The sequence below is a fragment of the Neofelis nebulosa genome, chromosome 1, assembly GCF_028018385.1.
Source record: "Neofelis nebulosa isolate mNeoNeb1 chromosome 1, mNeoNeb1.pri, whole genome shotgun sequence".
In the NCBI taxonomy this organism is placed as follows: domain Eukaryota; kingdom Metazoa; phylum Chordata; class Mammalia; order Carnivora; family Felidae; genus Neofelis; species Neofelis nebulosa.
In genome coordinates, this window is record NC_080782.1 from 229238538 (window position 1) to 229258949 (window position 20412).

General features: G+C 40.9%; 1 protein-coding gene across 6 annotated transcripts in view; it reads left to right on the forward strand.

Annotated features, from left to right (window-relative positions):
* Positions 1 to 20412, forward strand: part of DCLK1 (doublecortin like kinase 1) — a 348909-nt gene that overhangs the window by 171147 nt on the left and 157350 nt on the right. For all 6 annotated transcript variants that reach the window (XM_058687511.1, XM_058687477.1, XM_058687468.1 and 3 more), the window contains exon 4: positions 8708 to 8807. In XM_058687511.1, coding sequence (XP_058543494.1) covers positions 8708 to 8807 — 100 coding nt within the window. The remainder of the gene's footprint in view (positions 1 to 8707; positions 8808 to 20412) is intronic.

The window sequence follows — 20412 nt, forward strand, 5'->3', positions numbered from 1 at the left end:
CTTTTCCATTTCTTAAAGCATCAGCATATTATTTCATAAATCTCAGCCATTCTGAATTTCAACACTATTATCTGTTTTTGCAAAAAAAAAAAAAAAAGACTTAGAGCTTCAAACTTGTAAAAAAAGTAGTTTGAGGCTCTTTATTTTCCTCTCTCTGTTATTATTATTTGAGTCATTTATTTCTTTTATTAATGACTGTGTCTTCCTCTGGGCAAGAACCAGAGTTTCCTTAAAGGATTTTTCTTTATCGGAAATTTCTTGCTAGAGGAACAGTTGTAGAATAAATTATCATTTGCTTAAGTGCATTATCAAAGAAATGAAAAGGTGATAAAGTAAAGAAACAATGGAGAATGTATTTTTATGACAGTAACATGGCATAACACATTCCTGATATTTGGCTATAAAACAAATTGTCGACATGTCTTAGTACCAGAAATGTATGAAATTACATGAGTATAGAACAGAAAAATTCAGTGGTTGACTTGTAATATCACGTGCATAACAACACTCAATGCTAAGAGTGGAGAAAAGAAGCCAAATATGGAATGAAATTGGAAGAGAAACCTTATCGAAATTAGGTTTTGGCAGGATGAGGACGCCCACATGTGCCAAGTTTTAACTGAAAGCTAATTATAATGGTCACATTATGAATTGTGCAGAAAGAAGGAGGTGATTGATTCTGGTGCTTTAGATACATAACGTGGTTGGATTTTTTTAAACACAGGTAGGTGTAAGCATTCCTTTTTGGTAAAGGACATCTCATTAAAACTGGACCTTTCACCCTGTCCCCTTTAACTGGTACCAAGAAGAATGAGAAATTATAAATGAGTATTTAAAAAAGAAAAGAAAAATGGAAAGGATATGCCATACTCAGTGATTCCAACAAATGGACTGAATTTCTTGGCTTTTATTTTTGTGATTGCAATCTCACTTAAAATACATTAATGTATTTTGATGGTAAAATATTTTAATGTTTCACACAAAGAGAGGCACCTGATAAAGACACAATGACTTGTGTGGCTTCAAAAAAATAGGCCGTGGCTGCAGAGTTTTTCCATTTTGTTGGTAGAGGGCGCTCTTGGAAAGAAAATGTAGACTTTGCTGAAAATCTCGCCCTTCTCTGTGATGTCAGCGTCACCATGGAGATCTCATTCCAGCGAGGGGGAATGGATTCCACAGTCCTGCTTTGGAAATGTGTAAATAGCAGATGCTTTTATTGCCTTTGTTTGAATCTCTGTCCGTACAGAGCAATTCAAGGCGGAAACTCAGAGCAGGGGAAGTCCATATTTATCTGTAGTGGTTTTTTAACTCACTGTAAGCAGCTCAGTCTCCTGGGACAAGTATGTGTAATGACAAGTTAATGGAAAAGATATAAATTCAGATTTCACATAAAAAGAGTCAGAAAACGGAATATATCTTCCTAGGATCAAAGGAATAATTCAAACTTCCTTTTTAAAAAATTTATTAGACATTTTTTATTATAAACTATTAGTGTACAATGCATGTGATGACTATTATTAAAATGGTTTTATTAACTGAAATTTATAATACACAATTGTAAGGGTACGTGTTTCTATGTTTTGAATAGGTTTGTTTTCCTGTAGCTTAAGGTACAGGTAGTTAAGAGCCTGGTTTTGAATTGTAACTGATATAGTTTCAAATTTCTACACATCTTCTGTTGAATCTCACTAAGTTGTTTTTTTAATCTGTAAAATAGGGATACAAATAACATCTAACTAACTCTTGTCAGATAGAGTCTGTCTCCTTTACAGCAGAGAGGGTTCAATGCAATAATGTATATTGAGGATTACATGTAATAATGCATATAGAACTATTCTTGTTGTATCACACCAAAAAGAATTTTCATCTTTTTTTTATATCTTCATCGTATAAATTACTGCGATAAAACATATTGGAGCCAGTAGAGAAACTGATAACCAAGAGAACTTAAGGAACTGTTTCAAGTTTATACAATGTTTGTGTCAAATCTAGGCTCAGAACCCAGGTATGGCGATACTCATTCAAGGACTTTTCCCAGCACATCTGGCAATTATAACCACCCATGTTTTTTGAGATACAGTGGGTTTGGCATTATGCTAAGTGCCGTCAGAGATAAACTCTGATGCAATAAATGGGATGTCTTTACTTGGGGTTAGATTTTCATATAATAACCGAAGCACTAGGTAAGAACTGAAAATTAATTGATAGAATATTAAGCATTGTATGCCATAAATGACTTCCTTTATGAATTATAATATAATACACATTCCTTTATGAATTATAATATAATACACATACAGTTTCTTTTCTAATGTAGGGACATTTCAACTGAGGATGGTTTTCTCAGGGGAATACAAATCTCTGGATCCCACAAAACTGAAAGTTGTGACAGATTCCAAGGGGTCTTAAGTTAAAACAGTGCTACCTGTGGTAGCAGGTGGCCATCCTTGTTAATGACATTCACAGCATCATTTCAGTGGAAGCCTGATGGAAATCAGAGCATGTACCATATCCCATCTTCATTTTACACCATTTCCCTGATGCTAATTCAAAGTATTCTATTCACCAAAATAATTAATACTAGTAGAATTCCTGTTCCCAAAGTGAGGAGGGGCACCTATATGCTGTATTTTATCGAAATTCACTTAGGAGGTTAAGTATATAGTGCCCAGGAGCTACATACTATGTTCTATTTTTTGTTTATATTAGGTGCACATTTGGGGACACCTGGGTGGCTCAGTCAGTTAAGTGGTGAAACATCCGACTGGCTCAGGTCATAATCTTGCCATTCCCAAGTTCGAGCCCCGCGTCGGGCTCTGTGCTGACAGCTCAGAGCCTGGAGCCTGCTTCAGATTCTGTGTCTCCTCTCTCTCTCTGCCCTGCCCCCACTCATACTCTGTCTCTCTCCCTCTCTCAAAAATAAATAACCATTAAAAAAAATTTTTTTAGGGGGGCCTGGGTGGCTCAGTCGGTTAAGCGTCCAACTTTGGCTCAGGTCATGATCTCACAGTCCATGAGTTCAAGCCCCGCGTCAGGCTCTGTGCTGACAGCTCAGAGCCTGGAGCCTGCTTCAGATTCTGTGTCTCCTCTCTCTCTCTGCCCTGCCCCCACTCATGCTCTGTCTCTCTTTGTCTCTCAAAAATAAATAAACATTAAAAAACTTATATTAGGTACACATTTGGCTTGTACTTATTTGGAAGCAAAAATGCATTTAAGCTAATACAAATAGCTGAAATTTATCGAGGACTTTTTCTCTTTTGATTCATAGTCTAAATTCTTCTCATTTTTAAAGTAACCAACACGATAAACATATTTGATATGAGGCACGAAGAGATGAACATCTAAGTGGCAGAGTTGGGTTAATTCAGGACCTGAGCTCTGATGACAGGCTGTGCTCTTGGAAATTGTGCCAGAGGCAGTCTCTGAGGTGCTGAAGAATCCTCCCCCCAACAGGAGGCACTACCTCTGCCCTAACCAAATGTAGGATCTTTAGAAACAGGATGTGTTTCAAGATAGCTAACTGGGGTCTCCTGACTTGCCCAAGTCAACAGTGGTCATAGTGCAAGGATGGCAACTCAGCCACCTGAGTCCAAGCCTGTGACCAAAACCACTGGTAGGTAATGCAGTTTACCCCCTGCTGACTTGCTAATTCACAACAGTGTGTTAGGAATTCTTTGGAGTGTAAGTCTACACACATCTGTACTGGAAAAGAAGAGACGAAGGATGAGGGCAGTTGTATTCTTAAGGCCTAGCACAGTGGCTAGTAAATAACGAGTTCAATAAACATCTATTGAATGATGACCAGGGGCTCAGGGAAGGGGTAAATCACTTTGGATTGGAGTGGATGAGAAGGTAAGGCTTGAACCTTCAACTGAGCCTTGAGTCATAGGAGAGATTTGAACAGGCAAAGAGTTAGGTAGGAAGGGATACCAAGTGGAAGAAAAAAGTCATACAAAAACCCATACAAGTAGGAAAGAAGAAGTCCTTTTCTGAGAAGAATATGTAAAGCAGATAAATAGGACCGTGTTTTGGGTTATAGCATAGTCCTTGCATTCGTCCTTATGTCCATCCATCCATCCATCCATCCAAACATCCAGGCATCCAATGCTCCATCCGTCCATCTATCCAAACATCCATCCATCCATCCATCCATCCATCCATCCATCCATCCAACTATCCAATCAATGCTTACTAAGTATCAGGTACATGGCATGACTACTGTAGACTTGAAAAGTAGGTTGGAACCAGATGGAATGCCAGACTCAGAAGATAAACTTTAATTTGATGGCGGTAAAGCCATTGATTTTTTTCTGAAGCATGGAAAGAGATATTGAAAGTTTAAAAGAAAGAGTAGATTAGCAGAATTAAACAGGATGGATTGGAGAGAAAGGAGATAGGAATGAGAAAATCCACCGGCGGGAAATGCCAAGGTCCACAGGTAGGAGAATAAGCTCTGGACGGATGTGGTGATAGGGGTAAAGGGAAAGATGACAAGAAAAGGCCTGGCTTCGAGAGAAGTTAAACCGTAAGTGGAACTTGTTCCAGAGAGAGAATCCTAAGCAGGCTCCACGCTGATAGAACTATCAGGGCTCAAACTTGTGAACCATGAGAACCTGAGCTGAAACCAAGATTCAGATGCTTAACTGACTAACCCACCGAGGTGCCCCAGGAACTTGTTTTTTTAAGCTTGTTATCACACTGAATTTCAAGAACCTCAAATTTATTTATTTATTTATTTATTTATTTATTTATTTATTTATTTAGGAGAGAGAGCAGGAGCAGAGGAGAGGGGTGGAGGGAGGAAGAGGAGAAGGGAGAACCATAAGCAGGCTCCGTGCTCAATGCAGAGCACGATGCAGGGCTCAATCCTGGGATCATGACCTGAGTTGAAATCAAGAGTCTGATGCTCAGTCAACTGAGCCACCCAGGTGTCCTGGGAACTTCACGTTTAACAACACCGTATAGACATATAAAATCAGATCTTAAGCAAAACGTTGGTTTTACACTTCTCTATCTGTCTTAATCCTTTGATATCAGAATGTCCAGTAATGCCTGAAGGAAAATTCTCACAGTATGTTGGCCTAGAGAAGAGGGTTATACGTCGTCTTCTGTTACTCTATTTTGTTAGATGGAATACGTTACAGCCACCTCCAGGTCAATGATAGAGGGTGAGAGCACCGGTAATTGAAGTGGTCAGATTATCCGAAATCCATCTTTTTCATAACTTTGTGTTTAAGCCTCCTTTACTATCAAATCTTTTATCAGGGCTTCTAACAAGAAGCAGTTTTCTAAATTTGAATGTGATCTACTGACCATACCCAACTTCGGCAGTGGGAGGTTATGAGCAGGGAAACGGCTAAATGATCCCAGAGCAGAGAGCACAGAAAACCTTACAATTTCTGATAGTTTAACAAATTCTTTGATTTTAGTCACTGAAGATTGAGAGGTAAATGAATACATGTTGCTTGGCACTGAAACGGCCTTTTCCTGTCTTTTTGTGCTGGGTGATGACAGTTACTTTTCTTTAACAATTGCTACATTCCTTTTATGTTCTTGGAATCCTGGAGTTGGAAACAACATCAAAAGTTCATCATGTTTCATTTCCCACTTGCCAACAGAATTAAACCTAAACTGTCCAAGCTGGATCATTGGCTGCTGTGTTCTTTGAGTCTTGGGCTTCAAGGATGGCTATGGGTATATGATGGAAGGGAGTTAGTTGGCTGGCAACCTGTTTATCATGTGTTATAGTTTTTTTATTTTTTAATTTTTTTTTAACATTTAGTTTTGAGAGACAGAGCATAAATGGTGGGGGAGCAGAGAGAGAGGGAAACATAGAATCCGAAGCAGGCTCCAGGCTCTGCACTATCAGCACAGAGCCCGATGTGGGGCTCGAACCCACAAACTGTAAGATCATGACCCGAGGTGAAGTCAGACGCTTAACTGACTGAGCCACCCAGGCGGCCCTCACGTGTTATAGTTTTGATGATAGTTATCTGCCTGCTTAGCGATAATATAAGACATGCACACATAGATGAATGTGATCTGATTGGCAGTCTGATGTTCTAGAATACAAATGAGGGGAATATGTGGAACAGAAGGACAATTTTCTTTGGAAAACAATATTTTTCATCTATTAAGGTTTGTTATAATGTTTGGCACAAAGCTTAGCAACAGAGTAGGCCCATCATAGGTGTTTGAAGGAGTAAAAAAAAAAATCTAGCAAATAAATATTTACCAGCTGAAGAAATGTGGCTGCCCAGGAGAGTGGGTTAACTGTTCTTCCCATTGTGTGTTCCCAGAGTTCTTTTCAACTCTGTCTGTCAGTGCAGACCCCAAGAGAACCACGTTACACAGTAGTCCCTATGATACTATGTGAAAAAGAGTTCTAGAATCAAATAAGATTGGGAAATACTGGATTTTCTATCTCCTGTTTGGAATTATGGTGCACATTAGCATGTTAGGGCTTTGCAAAGACTGGAAATAAACCTGTTTATATTGGGTGAACTCAGTATTTAGTAAATCTATTTGGCCATAGGGAACTCCCCCCCCCCCTTTTTTTTTCACAAAACCTATTGACCATTCACACTCCAGGAAACACTGCCTTTTAAGGTTAATTGTTCATATTTTTGTCTGAGGGAGAGACCACCTTTTATTCATTTTTGTCTGTATGTGCTCTATGCTAACTTGCATATAGTAGGCACTATAAAGACTTATGCATGTAAAAGGAAAATGGCCTGTATGGGTTGGTTGGGATGACATCAACCACTGATTGAAAAGGCTGGGTTGGAGTGCTTGTCTTGAAGATAAAGATAAACAGGGTCACAGATGAGATCAGACAGAAAGGGAGGAGTGAAATGGAGTGGGTTCTGAATTCAAAGGGCCTGTTTTTAACCCAAGTAGAAGACCAGAGCTTCTGACACCACTCTTGAAGATCTTTAGTCTACTTTTTTTTTTTAATGTTTATTTATTTTTGAGAGAGAGAGACAGAGACAGAGTGCGAGCTGGGGAGGGGCGGAGAGAGAGGGAGACACAGAATCCGAAGCAGGCTCCAGGCTCTGAGCTGTCAGCACAGATCCCAACATGGGGCTCGAACCCACGGACTGTGAGATCATGACCTGAGCGGAAGTTGGACACTTAACCAACTGAGCCACCCTGGTGCCCCTTTGGTCTATTTTTTATGACAATTACAATGTCCCTCTTAAATCACCTATATTTTCAAGCTTTTCAGAAATCTTTCGTGGGTGTACCTCACTCACACTTAATGCGATTATCATACTATTATAGCAATTTCATTCTTAAAATTTCAGCCAAGCGATTATTTGGAAATGAGAGCCTACTTGGCAAAACTATCTGAAGGCTACACATGACTGTGTTTGGGGTCTCTAAGCAAGGCTGCGTTCTCCCAACTTACTACTGTAAGGCTTACAGCACCTTTGATGTGTCAGAGCAGTGCCACCCAGCACTGAAATAGAGCAGAACCCCAGATATGCCCTGCAGCTGACTGCAGACAAGTAAGGGAGTGCTACTAGTAAACAGAGGCCCCAAGGATCCAGGGGATTTTTCTGTGGTCCTCAGATATCCAAGACTCTCAATGCTATTAGAGAGTCTATTTCATACAGCCCTGAATGGGTGCCTTCATTTGGCTGCTTTATGATTTGCTCCAAGCAAAGGAAATTGAAAATAGATAGAAATCAGTAGTGTTCCCAGTGCCTTGTGTTGGCATCATACATATTGTGAGCAAAATATTACACCACATATCCAGAGACAGAGAGCCGTGTGCTTGAAATTTTTCATTTTGACCACAAGTGCTTGAAAAACAACATTTAGCTCTCTTAAAGTTCTTACTGGAGAATAAGCTGAATAAATATCCAAAGGTTGTTTTAAAACTTTCCTCTGGCGTAACTACAAGAAGCTGGGCAGCACAGGAGTTTTAAAGTTTAGTATCACTTGAGTTGTGGGCATACACCATAACCTGAGTTGCCCCGTCTCTGTATCTGAATTTAAGAAATAACTATTCTATTATTCCTTTTATGAGGACTTCCATTTCCATTTCTGTTTTTTTTAAGTGGGTTTATTTATTTTGATGGAAGGTGGAGGGGAGGAGGGCAGAGGAGGGCACGGTTCCATGCATCGTGAGATGACCTGAGCCAAAATCAAGACTCAGATGCTTAACTGACTGAGCCACCCAGGCGCCCCTCCATTTCTATGTCAACTAGAGGTAGAATGGGTCTAAAGGAGATCATTATATTCATACTCTGATACAGGTATTTTTCTTCAGTAGTTACCCTAGTAACCACCACACGTTTACTATATTTGTCGCTAAAATCATATGCTGACTTTTATTGCTATCAAGGAATATTACATTCAAAAGAATAAAGGGGTGTTCCTTTTCCACATCTTGCTGCATCCACTGTATTATGAAAATAAAGGGCTCTTACCTCATAGCCTATTGATATGTCAAGTAATAAATGTGACAGTTACCGGTTCTATTTTCCTTATCCCGTCTTCCTGCGCAACTGAAATGTAACATGTTTCTTACTAGTAACAGATGCTGGAAACCTTTTTTTGAAATTCCTCTGGAGAGGCTGTCCTGTTGATTCCATTAGACGTGGGAAGTGGCTTTATGCAGATGTCTACTTGCCAGGATGCAATGTTGTAATTGCTGTTCTGCTGACCCCTTGCTGAGTGCCATGCTTTTCTCTTGTAGGTGATGTGCCTTCAGGACTTTTTTGGTGACGATGACATTTTTATTGCATGTGGACCGGAGAAGTTCCGTTACCAGGATGATTTCTTGCTAGATGAAAGTGGTAAGGAAAAAAAAAAAAGTTCAAAACCAGGGGAAATTTGAGGCAGCTTTCCAAAATGAGCCACACCAGGCCAAGATTATGTCAACCCCAAAGCTACCAAATCAGTTTCAGATCCTCACCCAGCATGTCTTTTCCATATCTAGAATTTCTTTGATTTTTTTTTATATAGAAAACAGATGAAATGATAATTGGAAAGGTTAAATCATTCAGAAGAGTAAATTACCAATGGCTAATTTATAACCGTTTAATAACTAAATTGATGTTTTATAGAAGACCATGATGCAGATTTCTACATTTTTAATGATCTATTTTTGTCAACATGTGTAGTTGAGAGCTTTGTAATCATAAAATTATTGAGTGTGTTTCTCTGTGAAGCTTTCACTTTACCTACTTTTAGGTTCCTAACTGGGGACAATGGCTAGGTATCCCTTTTTCTTTAACTACTACAGAATTTGTATGTCATTAGCATCTGTGAGAGACCAAAAAGGAGGAGGGTAGGTCCTTGGATTCAAACTGAAATGTGATTGTAAAAAATAGAGAAGAGACAGTTGATCAAGAGGGAAAGAATTGTCTCAGGAAATGAATATGAAAAATTGTGACTTCAAGAATGATTTTTTTTTGATGCCATAAGTCATCTCAAGAGTCCTAACAGCATCACAGAAAAGATTATTGCACTGAAAAAAAAAAAGAGACCTCTCCTTAATCGTATTACTTCTAATTTAATTGGGAGATATTACATATTTATGGACAATTCAGACTCTAGCTGGTGGGAAGTGCTTTTTGAAGTGATAATGGATTTTATACTAAAATGCATGTGGAAACAAATTAGTGAGCTTTTGACAAAGTGGATGGGAAATACTTGAGTGCCGACTTGGTAGGGTAAGTGATGTGATGGAGGGGTCCTGCCCCGCCCCTGCTGATATATGTTCACATATAGTATCTATATTAATGGTATATACGCATATCATCCATATGCATTTGAACATAGTACAATTATTTCATCATTTAAAAATGACTTGGGGTGTGTGGGGAGGGATAGGAATTAGAAAGATTTCCCCTGTATTGTGAAAACTTCGAATGCCCAATGGACGTATATATTTGACATGAGATATGACATAATATGTTGGTTGGATAGATAGATAATATGATAGAAGTGTCATTTGAAGAGATTTAAGTTATTTTGCTTCAAAAAAAAAACCTAGTTGAAAGAGTGATGTCGGTATCCTTCCCTCTAAATAAATTTTCTCTAAATACATTCCATCTTTATCTCTGATTGATGTGCCTTTTGGGGGCCGGGATTTATGTAAATCTATCATACACAGGGTGCCCTCTGGGAGGACTCTCCCATCCCACCCCTGCCTTCTGCAGGATGAGACTGCTCTGCCATTGTGCAAAACAAGAGAATGTTAGGAGTCAGGCAGGAGCCAACAACACAGTTTCGAGAAAAATAAACTGCCTTGACTTTCAATTTAAAGAAAATAGCTGCTTCTGATAGAATAGTCTGAGAGAACAGATAACGTTCTGAAATGAAAGTTTCATTTGTTACCTCGATAGAAAACAAGCTGTCAGATTCCGGCTGGAATACAGTTCAGTGTCAAGTCAGCAGTGTTGACCTGGGGCTGCCCAAGTGTCTATCAGGCCTGCAGGTAGGCCTGGGACCTCCCCTGGCCCAGCCCCTCACGATGAGGCCTCTGGGTTGGGCTTTGCCTTCCCTGCAATGTGCTCTCACACTATATGCTGCAACTTGTCCTATTCCCCTGTGACAATAGACAGGCTTTCTGGAAAGCACAACAGAAAAATACCAGGAAATCCTTTGTGATTTCCCCTTAGAATCCTTTCTCATTAAAAAAAATGCAGATAGGGGCGCCTGGGTGGCGCAGTTAGTTAAGCTTCAGACTCTTGATATGGGCTAGGTCATGATCACACTCTCATGAGATCCGGGTCCTGCAATGGGCTCCGAGCTGAGTGTGGAGCCTGCTTGGGATTCTCTCTCTCTCTCTCTCTCTCTCTCTCTCTCTCTCTCTCTGCCCCTACCCCCACTCCTTCTCTCTCCCTCCCCTTCTCTGCCCCTCCCCTGCTTCCATGCACTCTCTCTCAAAATAAATAAACATTTGTGAGAGAGAGAGAGAGAGAGAGAGAGAGAGAGAACGCATGCTGTCATGCTAACAGGGGAGGAGCAGAGAGAGAGGACAGAGGATCCGAAGTGGGCTCCATGCTGACAGCAGAGAGCCCCATATGGGGCTCAAATTCCATGAAATCATAACCTGAGCCGAAGTTGGATGCTTAACCAACTGAACCACCTAGGCGCCCCTAAATAAACATTTAAAATATTTTTTTTTAAAGGCAGCTAGCTAGCTAGATATCTACATACACGTACAACAGTGCACGTGAACACATGTGGATCAGACACCTTGCCCGTCATTTATGGTTTGCCACTTTGAAGGACCACTTCAAACTATTTCAGTGAGAAAGTGCGAACTTCAAGTTCTTACCCCCGATGAATATACCCTAACCATTTCTTGGTGTGAAATCCATTTGCTGAGTAACAGTGTCCTCCTCCATCCTAAAAGAAACACGTGGATTGGGGGAAGGGGTAGAAAAAAGAATCTAAATTGAGATTTTACTTCCTTGGATGAACTTACTCTGAGACTAAATTCACACATTGACAACTGCAATTTCCCTGTTGCTTGTACAGCATGTTCTAGTGCTAATGTATTAAAATTTGAATCTTTTTTTAAGTGCTCTGGGATGATTTATCCCAGCTTATCTGTACTTGCTAAATGGTATTTGCACGTTGCGGCTTCATTTGGCCTGTTCCATACTAGCTTCCTAAAAGGAGTATCAGTGGGGGATACAGACATCTTCAGAATTAATACTCAAGCAAGGCTGGGCTTGATTTAGTGGCATCAAGAAGTGGCCTTTTGCCACAAGGCAGCGCTTTTATTTTGTCTTTCAAAATTAACCCAGCTCCCTGTGTGCTCAGGATCAGAAAGAATACGTCCCCCTAGTTACTGCTGGGCCAGCTCCTGGAGATGGCTTGTAAGGTCTTTCCAGTGAGGAATTCTGCCATTATAGACTTATATTTCGTGGGCTGCATTGGAGCCAGATCAATATTAGAAACTGTGAGGGAGCATCCTTCCTCCCCTAAATTTTCACATACGGGAAAAAAATGCCTTCTTTTTTCCAGCTTAAATGTAACCCATTTTAAGCAATAGCGTCATCAATCGGTGGAGTCTTAGCACCTTTGAAAAATGGTGGATACAGCGCTATATATAGAGACAGACAGGCCAACAGCTCCTTCCCCTGCATGGGCTGCTGTCTCATTTAGAATGATGAAACATAGTCAAGGAAAATGCCAAATTGGAGACAGGAAGCTTAACATAGTTTTGCTTATATATTGATGATAAACTGACAAATTGGTGATTTTGTTGCCATTAAAAAATGAGAGGATTTTGTTGAGAAATGCCCACCTCACACCTAGGAGGGACGATTAACCCCTCGGTGATGACCTTGTCACGGGATGTCACCTTCTGTCTGTCCCCCCGCCCCCCCAGCTTCAAGCCAACACCCCCCAAACCTGCTAGGCCAGTGCCTTCACTCATTTACCTCACCCCTGCCAAGCCTGCCACCTGCTCAGGAATCTGAGTATTTCTCATCTTCTTTTTTTACCAACTCCTGAGTGCTCTTGAATCTGATGTTAATCGCCATTACTTCAGACTTACATATTTTTGCACAGATGTTACTAGCTTCCTAGGGCTGCCGTAAGAAAGCACTGTAAATTAGGTGGCTTCCAACAACAGAAATTGATTTTCTAACAGTTCTGGAGGCCAAAAATCTAACCTCAAGATATAGGCCAAAAATCTAACCTCAAGATATAGGAAAATTTCTGTCTCTGAAGTCTCTGGGTAAGATGCCTTCTAAGCTATAATCCTAGTTTCTGGTGGTTGTTGGCAATTTTTGGAATCCCTTGGCTTCCTGCACCATTACTCCAGGGTCTGCCTCCAGCCTCACAAGGCCTAATTCTCTGTGTGTGCAAATTTTCCTCTTCTTCTAAGGACCCCAGTAATTGAACTAAGTCCCATCCTAATCCAGTATGACCTCATTTTAACATGATTACATCTGCAAAGACCCTATTTCCAAATAAGGTCACGTTCACAGGTACCAGGGGTAGGACTTTAACATATCTTTTGGGGGACACAATTCAACCCACCACAGATGTTTGAGGTTGTCCAGATTTTATTTGAACTTGAGTTACAAATAAACTCATTTTTATTTGTTTGTTTCGGCCTGTCTTTAGATTTTCACAGTTATAGCTTTATATTAATCAGTACAATACCTAGACAACAGAGCTGTGACAAGACTGTCCCCTCATCTGACCTTTCACGGGTAGGGTCACTCATCTCATGGATCAGAAGAATGCTGTGAGATGGTCTGAGTAAATGCATTGGTCAGCAGTGCATTTGACAGGGCCTCTCCTGGAATCCTTTTGACTAAGATAAAAATATACGGTCTGAATGACATAGGTCGTTGTGTTTTTAATTGATTGAACTGAGTTGCCTTGTCCAAGAGGCTGATGTCCATGTGGTGGCGGAGATCTCTGTTAGAATTCACTCAGAGGTCCCTGAAGAGAGGGACTGTTTGTACGCTGAGAATCACACCAATAGGGTTCTGCCTTGGATTCTGTGTAGTTGAGTGTGGCTAGAAATGCCCATTTGAGAACATTGATGGTGTATGGATGAAATCATCTGGTAGGAACACAAGGATCCACAAGGATTTTAACAGAATGGATTGTATCCAAGAAGATAAAATTAAATTGGTATTAACAAAAAGTAGTGCTTCGGGTATTTTTTTGTTTAAAAAAAAAAAGCCAGTTTTACAAGCTTAATTAGGAGTAACGTAGTTTTAACAGTAGAGCATGCATGTGAAGATTTTAGTTGACTGCAGGCTTCTTGTGAGATGTGGCTCATTTGCCGAATGGATTGTAGGCACGTCATATATCATAAAACCTTTCAATCCGCCTGATTGAACATGGCAAATGTTGACCGAAAGGTAAAATTAAAAGTGCTCTTCAAAATTCACAAAGCTAGTATACAAGTAGAGTAAGTATAGTGTAGAAAAGAGAAGAAATTTAAATTATTGGGCTTTCACATGGGTTTTGTAAGTTTGCAGCATTTATACTTTTGAAGTTTTGGAAGTTTAAAACTGCACTAAGACTTTCGGGATACCATGTGTGTGTGTCCATGTGTGTGCGTGCGCTTGTGTGCGTAATGTCCTATTTCTGAGGAGTGCCAGGCCAGGTTCTCCCTGTACTAGACACACCCATCGGAAGTACAGTGTGCTTCCTGGGTATGTGATTCTAAAGGTTTCTTTGTTTTTGAGGGAGAGATAGAGCACAAGTGGGGAAGGGGCAGAGAGAGGGCGGGGGGTGGGGGACGGAGGATCCGAATCAGGCTATGCTCTGACAGCAGCTAGCCCGATGTGGGGCTCAAACTCACAAGCTGCGAGATCATGACCTAAGCTGAAGTCAGATCTGACTAAGCCACCCAGGTACCCCCTGGGCATGTGATTCTAGAACGAACATTTCTTTGGCTTCTCCTATGGACTCCCTGCTGGTGGGTGCCCAGAATCCACTTCATAAAACATTTCTGGAAATACTCCATCCTGAGCACTTTCCAGGGACCCATGTCCTGAGTGAGATGAGACAGAAGCTGCATTAGGCACCCTTCACCAAGCAATGATTTTGATTGTTTTCCCCAACTCTGGGTAGTAAGAAAATGGGGTTAGAACCTAGAATAGTGGAAGCAGTCTTGGAGTAAGGTTAGAAGACAGGTGTAGTCCAAGTTCCATGTCCTGCTTGCTGTGTGGTCTTTGTATCTCTGAGCCTGCTTCCTATTCTGGGAAACACCTTTTTTTCCTGGGTTGTAATGGACCTCAAATGAGATAATAAATGTCAAAGCACGTTCAGAACTGTGTTCCTTGTTACTTAGTGAATGATGTTAGTGAATGACACCTCAGCTAAAATATACCTCCTAGTGGACTGCAGCTGGACTCAGCCATGTAGATTCATTTGCAGGGCTTAATTGGAGGCAGATGTCACCAAGATTTGGTTCTGGTGCTCTTTAGAACCAAAAAGCGATTATCTGTTGCTTTCTTCCCACTCTCGACTTCTATTCCTGTGGTGGAGGTAAGAAGGAATTAAGGGACCTTTGAAGATATCCACCCTTCTCTGGAGGGAATCTCTGGAAGATTAAACCAAACCGCATCTAGAACCTTAAAATGGACAGACTCTTAAAATGGACAACATTCAAGGGTCCCAGCCTGTATGTCCACATAGATTTGGGCCTGTGGGATTTTTGGTGGCCGCATCATTCTGTCCCAGGGCTGGTGATGCTAGGAAACCGTAAGTCATTACAAACACTAGGAAAATGCTCTGAGTCTGGATAGGCCTCCTCACAGAATGGATTTTTAGCTACTGCTAACAAAACTCACTTTTTCATGCATCCATTCATTTATTCAATAGGCTAAGCTAATTTAGCATGTGCCAGGCAGTATGCTAGGCACAGATAACTGTGCATTTACTGCACTTACATGAAATATGACCGGCCGACCCGTCATAAGACTTTTAATATTGCTTATGTCTAAAAATGCCAACAGATCTCTGGCCCTGAACTTTGACTCAAAATATTACATGGTGCTTCTTGCCGTAGTGTATTTTATTCCTTTGGAAAAATATTGTGGGAAATGACTAATGGGGTCATAATAGACTGACTTCTCTTTATAGATTTAAATTTTAATTGGATTATATGGCCAGTTTAAATTGAATCTGTGGGCATATTTCTTTGAGATGCGTGGTACTTCGTGCTGGAATATTTTATTGTTTCAATAAATGTTAATTCTAGGAATGTATGGTTCTTATTTTTTAAAAAACTCGATAGCTTTCTTATTGAATAATTGCCAAGTTTCCATGACATTTCATTGTTGTATAGAAAATCTGGCATGATTCTGATTGCATTGATTTATAGAACGCAGCCTGATGTTTGAAATAGAGTTTTAGGGTTTTTCTTTGTTTTGAGTTCCAGAGAGCACATTGGTAATGTACTTACTCTTGTCAGCAAGTTCCCATTTGCCTCTTAGCGGTGGTAAAACTGGAGGGGTTCAGGGTTCGGGAGACTTTCTCCACCATAACTACATTTTAGCTCATGCATAATATAAAGTTCCCCAGAACATAGTGATATTTTCAAATTTCATAGCTGCCAAGCTATGGAGACGTATAGAATATTATTCTTTGGGACAGGATCTAACTCCAGCATAAGCTAGTTCCTTTGCTACAAATAGATGATTTTCTAGTTGGGAAATCAAGACATTGTGTAACACATGCGGTCTTTTCTTTACACTTTCTCTTCTGGTCCCCCTGGGCTTCTTTTTATTGTATTCAGTCACATTGACACCTGAATTGTTGGCATGGAAGTACCCTACAAAGATAACATTGACAATGAATGCTGCACACTAGGAGTATTGAAGGCTATCAGCCCAGCTCTGTGTCCAGGGCAGAGGTCCCTCACATGGCATTGCAATAGCTGTTCATCCATCCTTACCTGGAGCCCTCTGTTCTGCAGCTTACAACTGTATAAGAAGGTCAGTCCCCTGTGCTGATATCACCAGTGCTGATATTTTTATAAGTTCTTTCTTTTTTTATGCTTATTTTTGAAAGGGGGGGGAGGGGCAGAGAGAGAGGGAGACAGAGGATCCAAAGCAGGCTCCACACTGACAGCAGAGAACTAGATGCAGGGATTGAACTCATGAACCGTGAAGTCATGACCTGAGCTGAAATCAAGAGTCAGATGCTTAACTGACTGAGCCACACAGGTGCCCCAAGTTCTGTCTTAAAAAAAAAAAAAGAAAGAAAAAAAAGTTTATTTATTTATTTTGAGAAGGGGGGAGGGGCAGAGAGAGAGAGAGAGAGAGAGAGAGAGAGAGAGAGAGAGAGAGAATCCCAAGCAGGCTTCATGCTGTCAGTGCAGAGCCTGATGCGGGGCTCCATCCCATGAACCATGAGATCATGATCTGAGATGAAATCAAGAGTCAGACGCTTAACTGATGGAGCCCCCCAGGCAACTCTTTTATAAGTTCTTTCTTATATTGGGCCCGAGTTAATCTCTTTGTAGCTTGTACACAGTAGTCCTGATTCTGCCCTCCAGAGTAATAAACACCACCCACTGCCTTCATTCACAGAAGATGAACTTCTGTAAACTACAGGGATGATCAAAGTCATTCACTATAAACTGTTTTATTTGCCTTCCTTCTAAACCAAAATGTCTTTATATCTTCTCTCTTCCTTCTCTCATCTTTCAGGGGAAAAAGAGTCTTTTTTTCTAAAGGCAAATGCAATGTTCTTGACTTTGTCTTCTCTCTTCTTCTTTGTGACCTTGCCTTATCAGTCTTCCTTTCCTATTGTTCTTGTGGATTTGTTATTTTACCTTATCTTTACCATCTCTTTCTCCTCAACCTGCAGCCACAACTAAGTTTCTCCTGTCCTAACAGGACCTTCAGTCATCTCCATCACCTCATCAAACCACAGTGCCCTATCTCTGCCAAACAGCCTTAAAAAACAAAAACCCCACAAAATTACTAAAAAAAAGGGCAAAATTACTGTCCTCAAGACCTTCATGTCCTCATCCTGACTCACTTTTTATACCCTTGGGTAAATAGTACCTTTTAAACATGAGAGTTATGGGGACCTTTTTTCACTAAAAAGTTGTCTTCCACTATCCTTTTAAATGTATATAGTGGTGGGAGTTCTTCTTTGCCACTGTAGGACACTTAGCCACAAATCTCAAGACTTTTCTCCTCTCTCCTAAGATGGTAAAAAGTATTATGGACTCTTCTCATTACAAATCACCATCTCAATCCAGAAATGAATATATTGAGTCCCATGCGATAGTCATTCAAAATTGGAATTCCTTTTCCATACCTCTCCAGGGCCCGATGTCGTGAGTCCCTTCTCTGAAGGAAAAAGGTAGGGTTCTCCTTTTCCACTTACCTCCTCCCTGATGTTTTTTTATCTTTTCAGGGTCGGAAGAGAGAAGGGTGGAGAGGAGCAGGGTGATGAGAGAGGGGAGGTGGGATGTCCTTACATGATAGCGCTGTTGTAAGATGGCTTCAGGCCCTCTGGGCCAGCACACGTTATATGAAGCCAACTTCTCATACGGGTGTTTTTGTGGGTTCTTCAGGGACTCTTACTGGGAACATTCCACTCTTCTGCTTTGATGTGGTCAGTTCAGTTTCTTCCAGCTTTGGATGTTTCTCCCTTAGTCCTTATTTTCCAAAGCTCTCCCTGCTGGCCTCAGATGATCCTCTTGGGAAGAATTTAAATTAGCTCCATGCCAATTCACTCCCTCCGTTCCACAATGCACTCGTATGTCCTTTGCCCAGACAAAAGGCCACCCGATGCAGCCAAGCCTCCTTTACTCTGCTGCCAGTGGTTCTCCAGTAAGTAGCCAAACACTCAGACGCAAGTGTGTAATTCCCCTCAATCCACAGATGACACTGACCGGGTTCTTCAGATCTCCCAGTGAAGCCCTAACTGAGATGAAGAGAAGTATCTCCCCTCTTCTGGAATGAGGGAACTCTGCACAACTCTCTAAAGAAATCCTTCTCACAAATCCCCTTTCTCTCTGTTAACATAAGTCTTTTATCCCTTTGAAATGAGTAAGAAAACTAAGGCCTGCAATTTGTTTGTTTATATCTGCATTGAAATTTATAGAAGGTGATCTGGCTCTCAGTTCACTTCGGTGTCTGATACACATCCCCTTGCAGTCTGGGTGCAAATTCCATTTTGAACCTTGTTCCATTTGTGACTTCCTTCCACTCCTGCCACATATATAATAGTTCCATACACAAGGATAACCTTCAAATCACTATATCCGATGCCCTTGTTTTCCTTTTTCGTCCCCAACTTCTTTGTAGAGTTTGACATGTTCCAGGATTCCCTCCTTGAAATTCTCTTCTCTTGTCCATCCCCGTGTCTTGCTGTTCTGATCTTCTGCCCACCTTCTTGACTGCTCCTGAGCTTCATTCAGGTTTGTTCTGCCACGTTTCCCTTAATAATTGTTCCCTAAGACTCATTCCTCAACCCTTTTTTTTCTGCTTAATTACTTTCAATTCCAAGCCAAGTTCATCTACCTTAATGGTTTCAGCAATGATGGTTATGGTAGACAGTGACGGTGACAAATGGCAACCAGATGGTATGCAATAAGCAAAGTCTTTGAAGTATGTATAATTTTCCCAATTTTACAATTAAGGAAATTAAAGCTTTGATGATAAATAATTTGTCCAAGGCCACACAGCTAGTCAGTCTCAAAGTCAGAGTTCAAACCCAAGTTTGTTTATGTTTGATGATATACTCTTAATCTCTAAGTCCACCTCCTCTCAGATCTACATCTCTAGCCCTGACTCCTCCCATGGGCTCCAGAACCATATTTCCAACTTGCTAGTATGAACTTCCTTACAGTTATTCTACAGCCACTTGCAATTCAACATTTTTCACAACTGAACTCATCGTCTTCTTAGTCAATTTTATCCCTCTTTCTGTGTTTCCTATATTAGTTCATGGGATCAGCGTTCTCTTTAACACCAGCGTTGCAAACGTGGCGTCGTCTTTCACTTGCCCCTCACCTTTACTCCTCATATCTCACATTGTGTCACCTGCTTTTCAATGCCACCACCATTATTTTAGGTCAGTTCCTCATTATCTCTCGCTTAACCTCTTTTTTTTTTAAAAAAAAAGTTCATTTACTTATTTTTGAGAGAAGGAGGTTAGGGGAAGACAGAGAGAGGGAGACAGAAAACCCCAAGGAGGCTCCAAGCTGTCAGTGCAGAGCCCAACTCGGGGCTGGAACCCATGAACTGAGAGATCGTGGTCTGAGCCAAAATTAAGAGTCGGACACTCAACAGACTGAGCCACCCAGGCACCCCTCTTGCTTACTCTCATGATGACTCTTGCTTTCCTGGTTTCAGTCTTTAATTGTCCCACCTGTTTGTACACAGGTGGATTCTCCCAATATTCACTTGAATATAGCCCTCCACCACCCAGAAACTCTAGGGAAGTTGTGATTCAGCTTTGTGGTATCTTTATAGCTCTTGTCATTGCTTTTTTACTCCTCTGCACTCCAGCCACAGTAGTACTTGCTGGTCTTCCAAAGGCCATTTGTTTTCAGTATCTCTGTCTCTGCTCAGACTGCCCCCTCAACCTGGAATGCTCTTTTTCCTTTTCCCCATCACCACCCAGCAAACTCCCTTTGCCCTTTGAAGTCTAGTTCGAAAGTTCTCTTTCCCCATCTTGTTGGTTTCAGTCAATTACTGATTTCTCATTCTTTTTACAGATATTTATCTCATTTGATCCTCAGAAAAACCCTGCGGTGTTGCCTTGCAAATAAAGAACACTAAGTTAAGACAAGCTAAGAAACTGCTTAAGGTCACATATCCAGTGGGTAACAGGGTTGGGAGGAAAACTGGAGATTCCAGACTCCTTGTTTTTATCTTACTTGTTAGTTCCTTGAGGCTGGGTCTGTATCATCAATCTCTGTATCCCACAGCACGTATCACA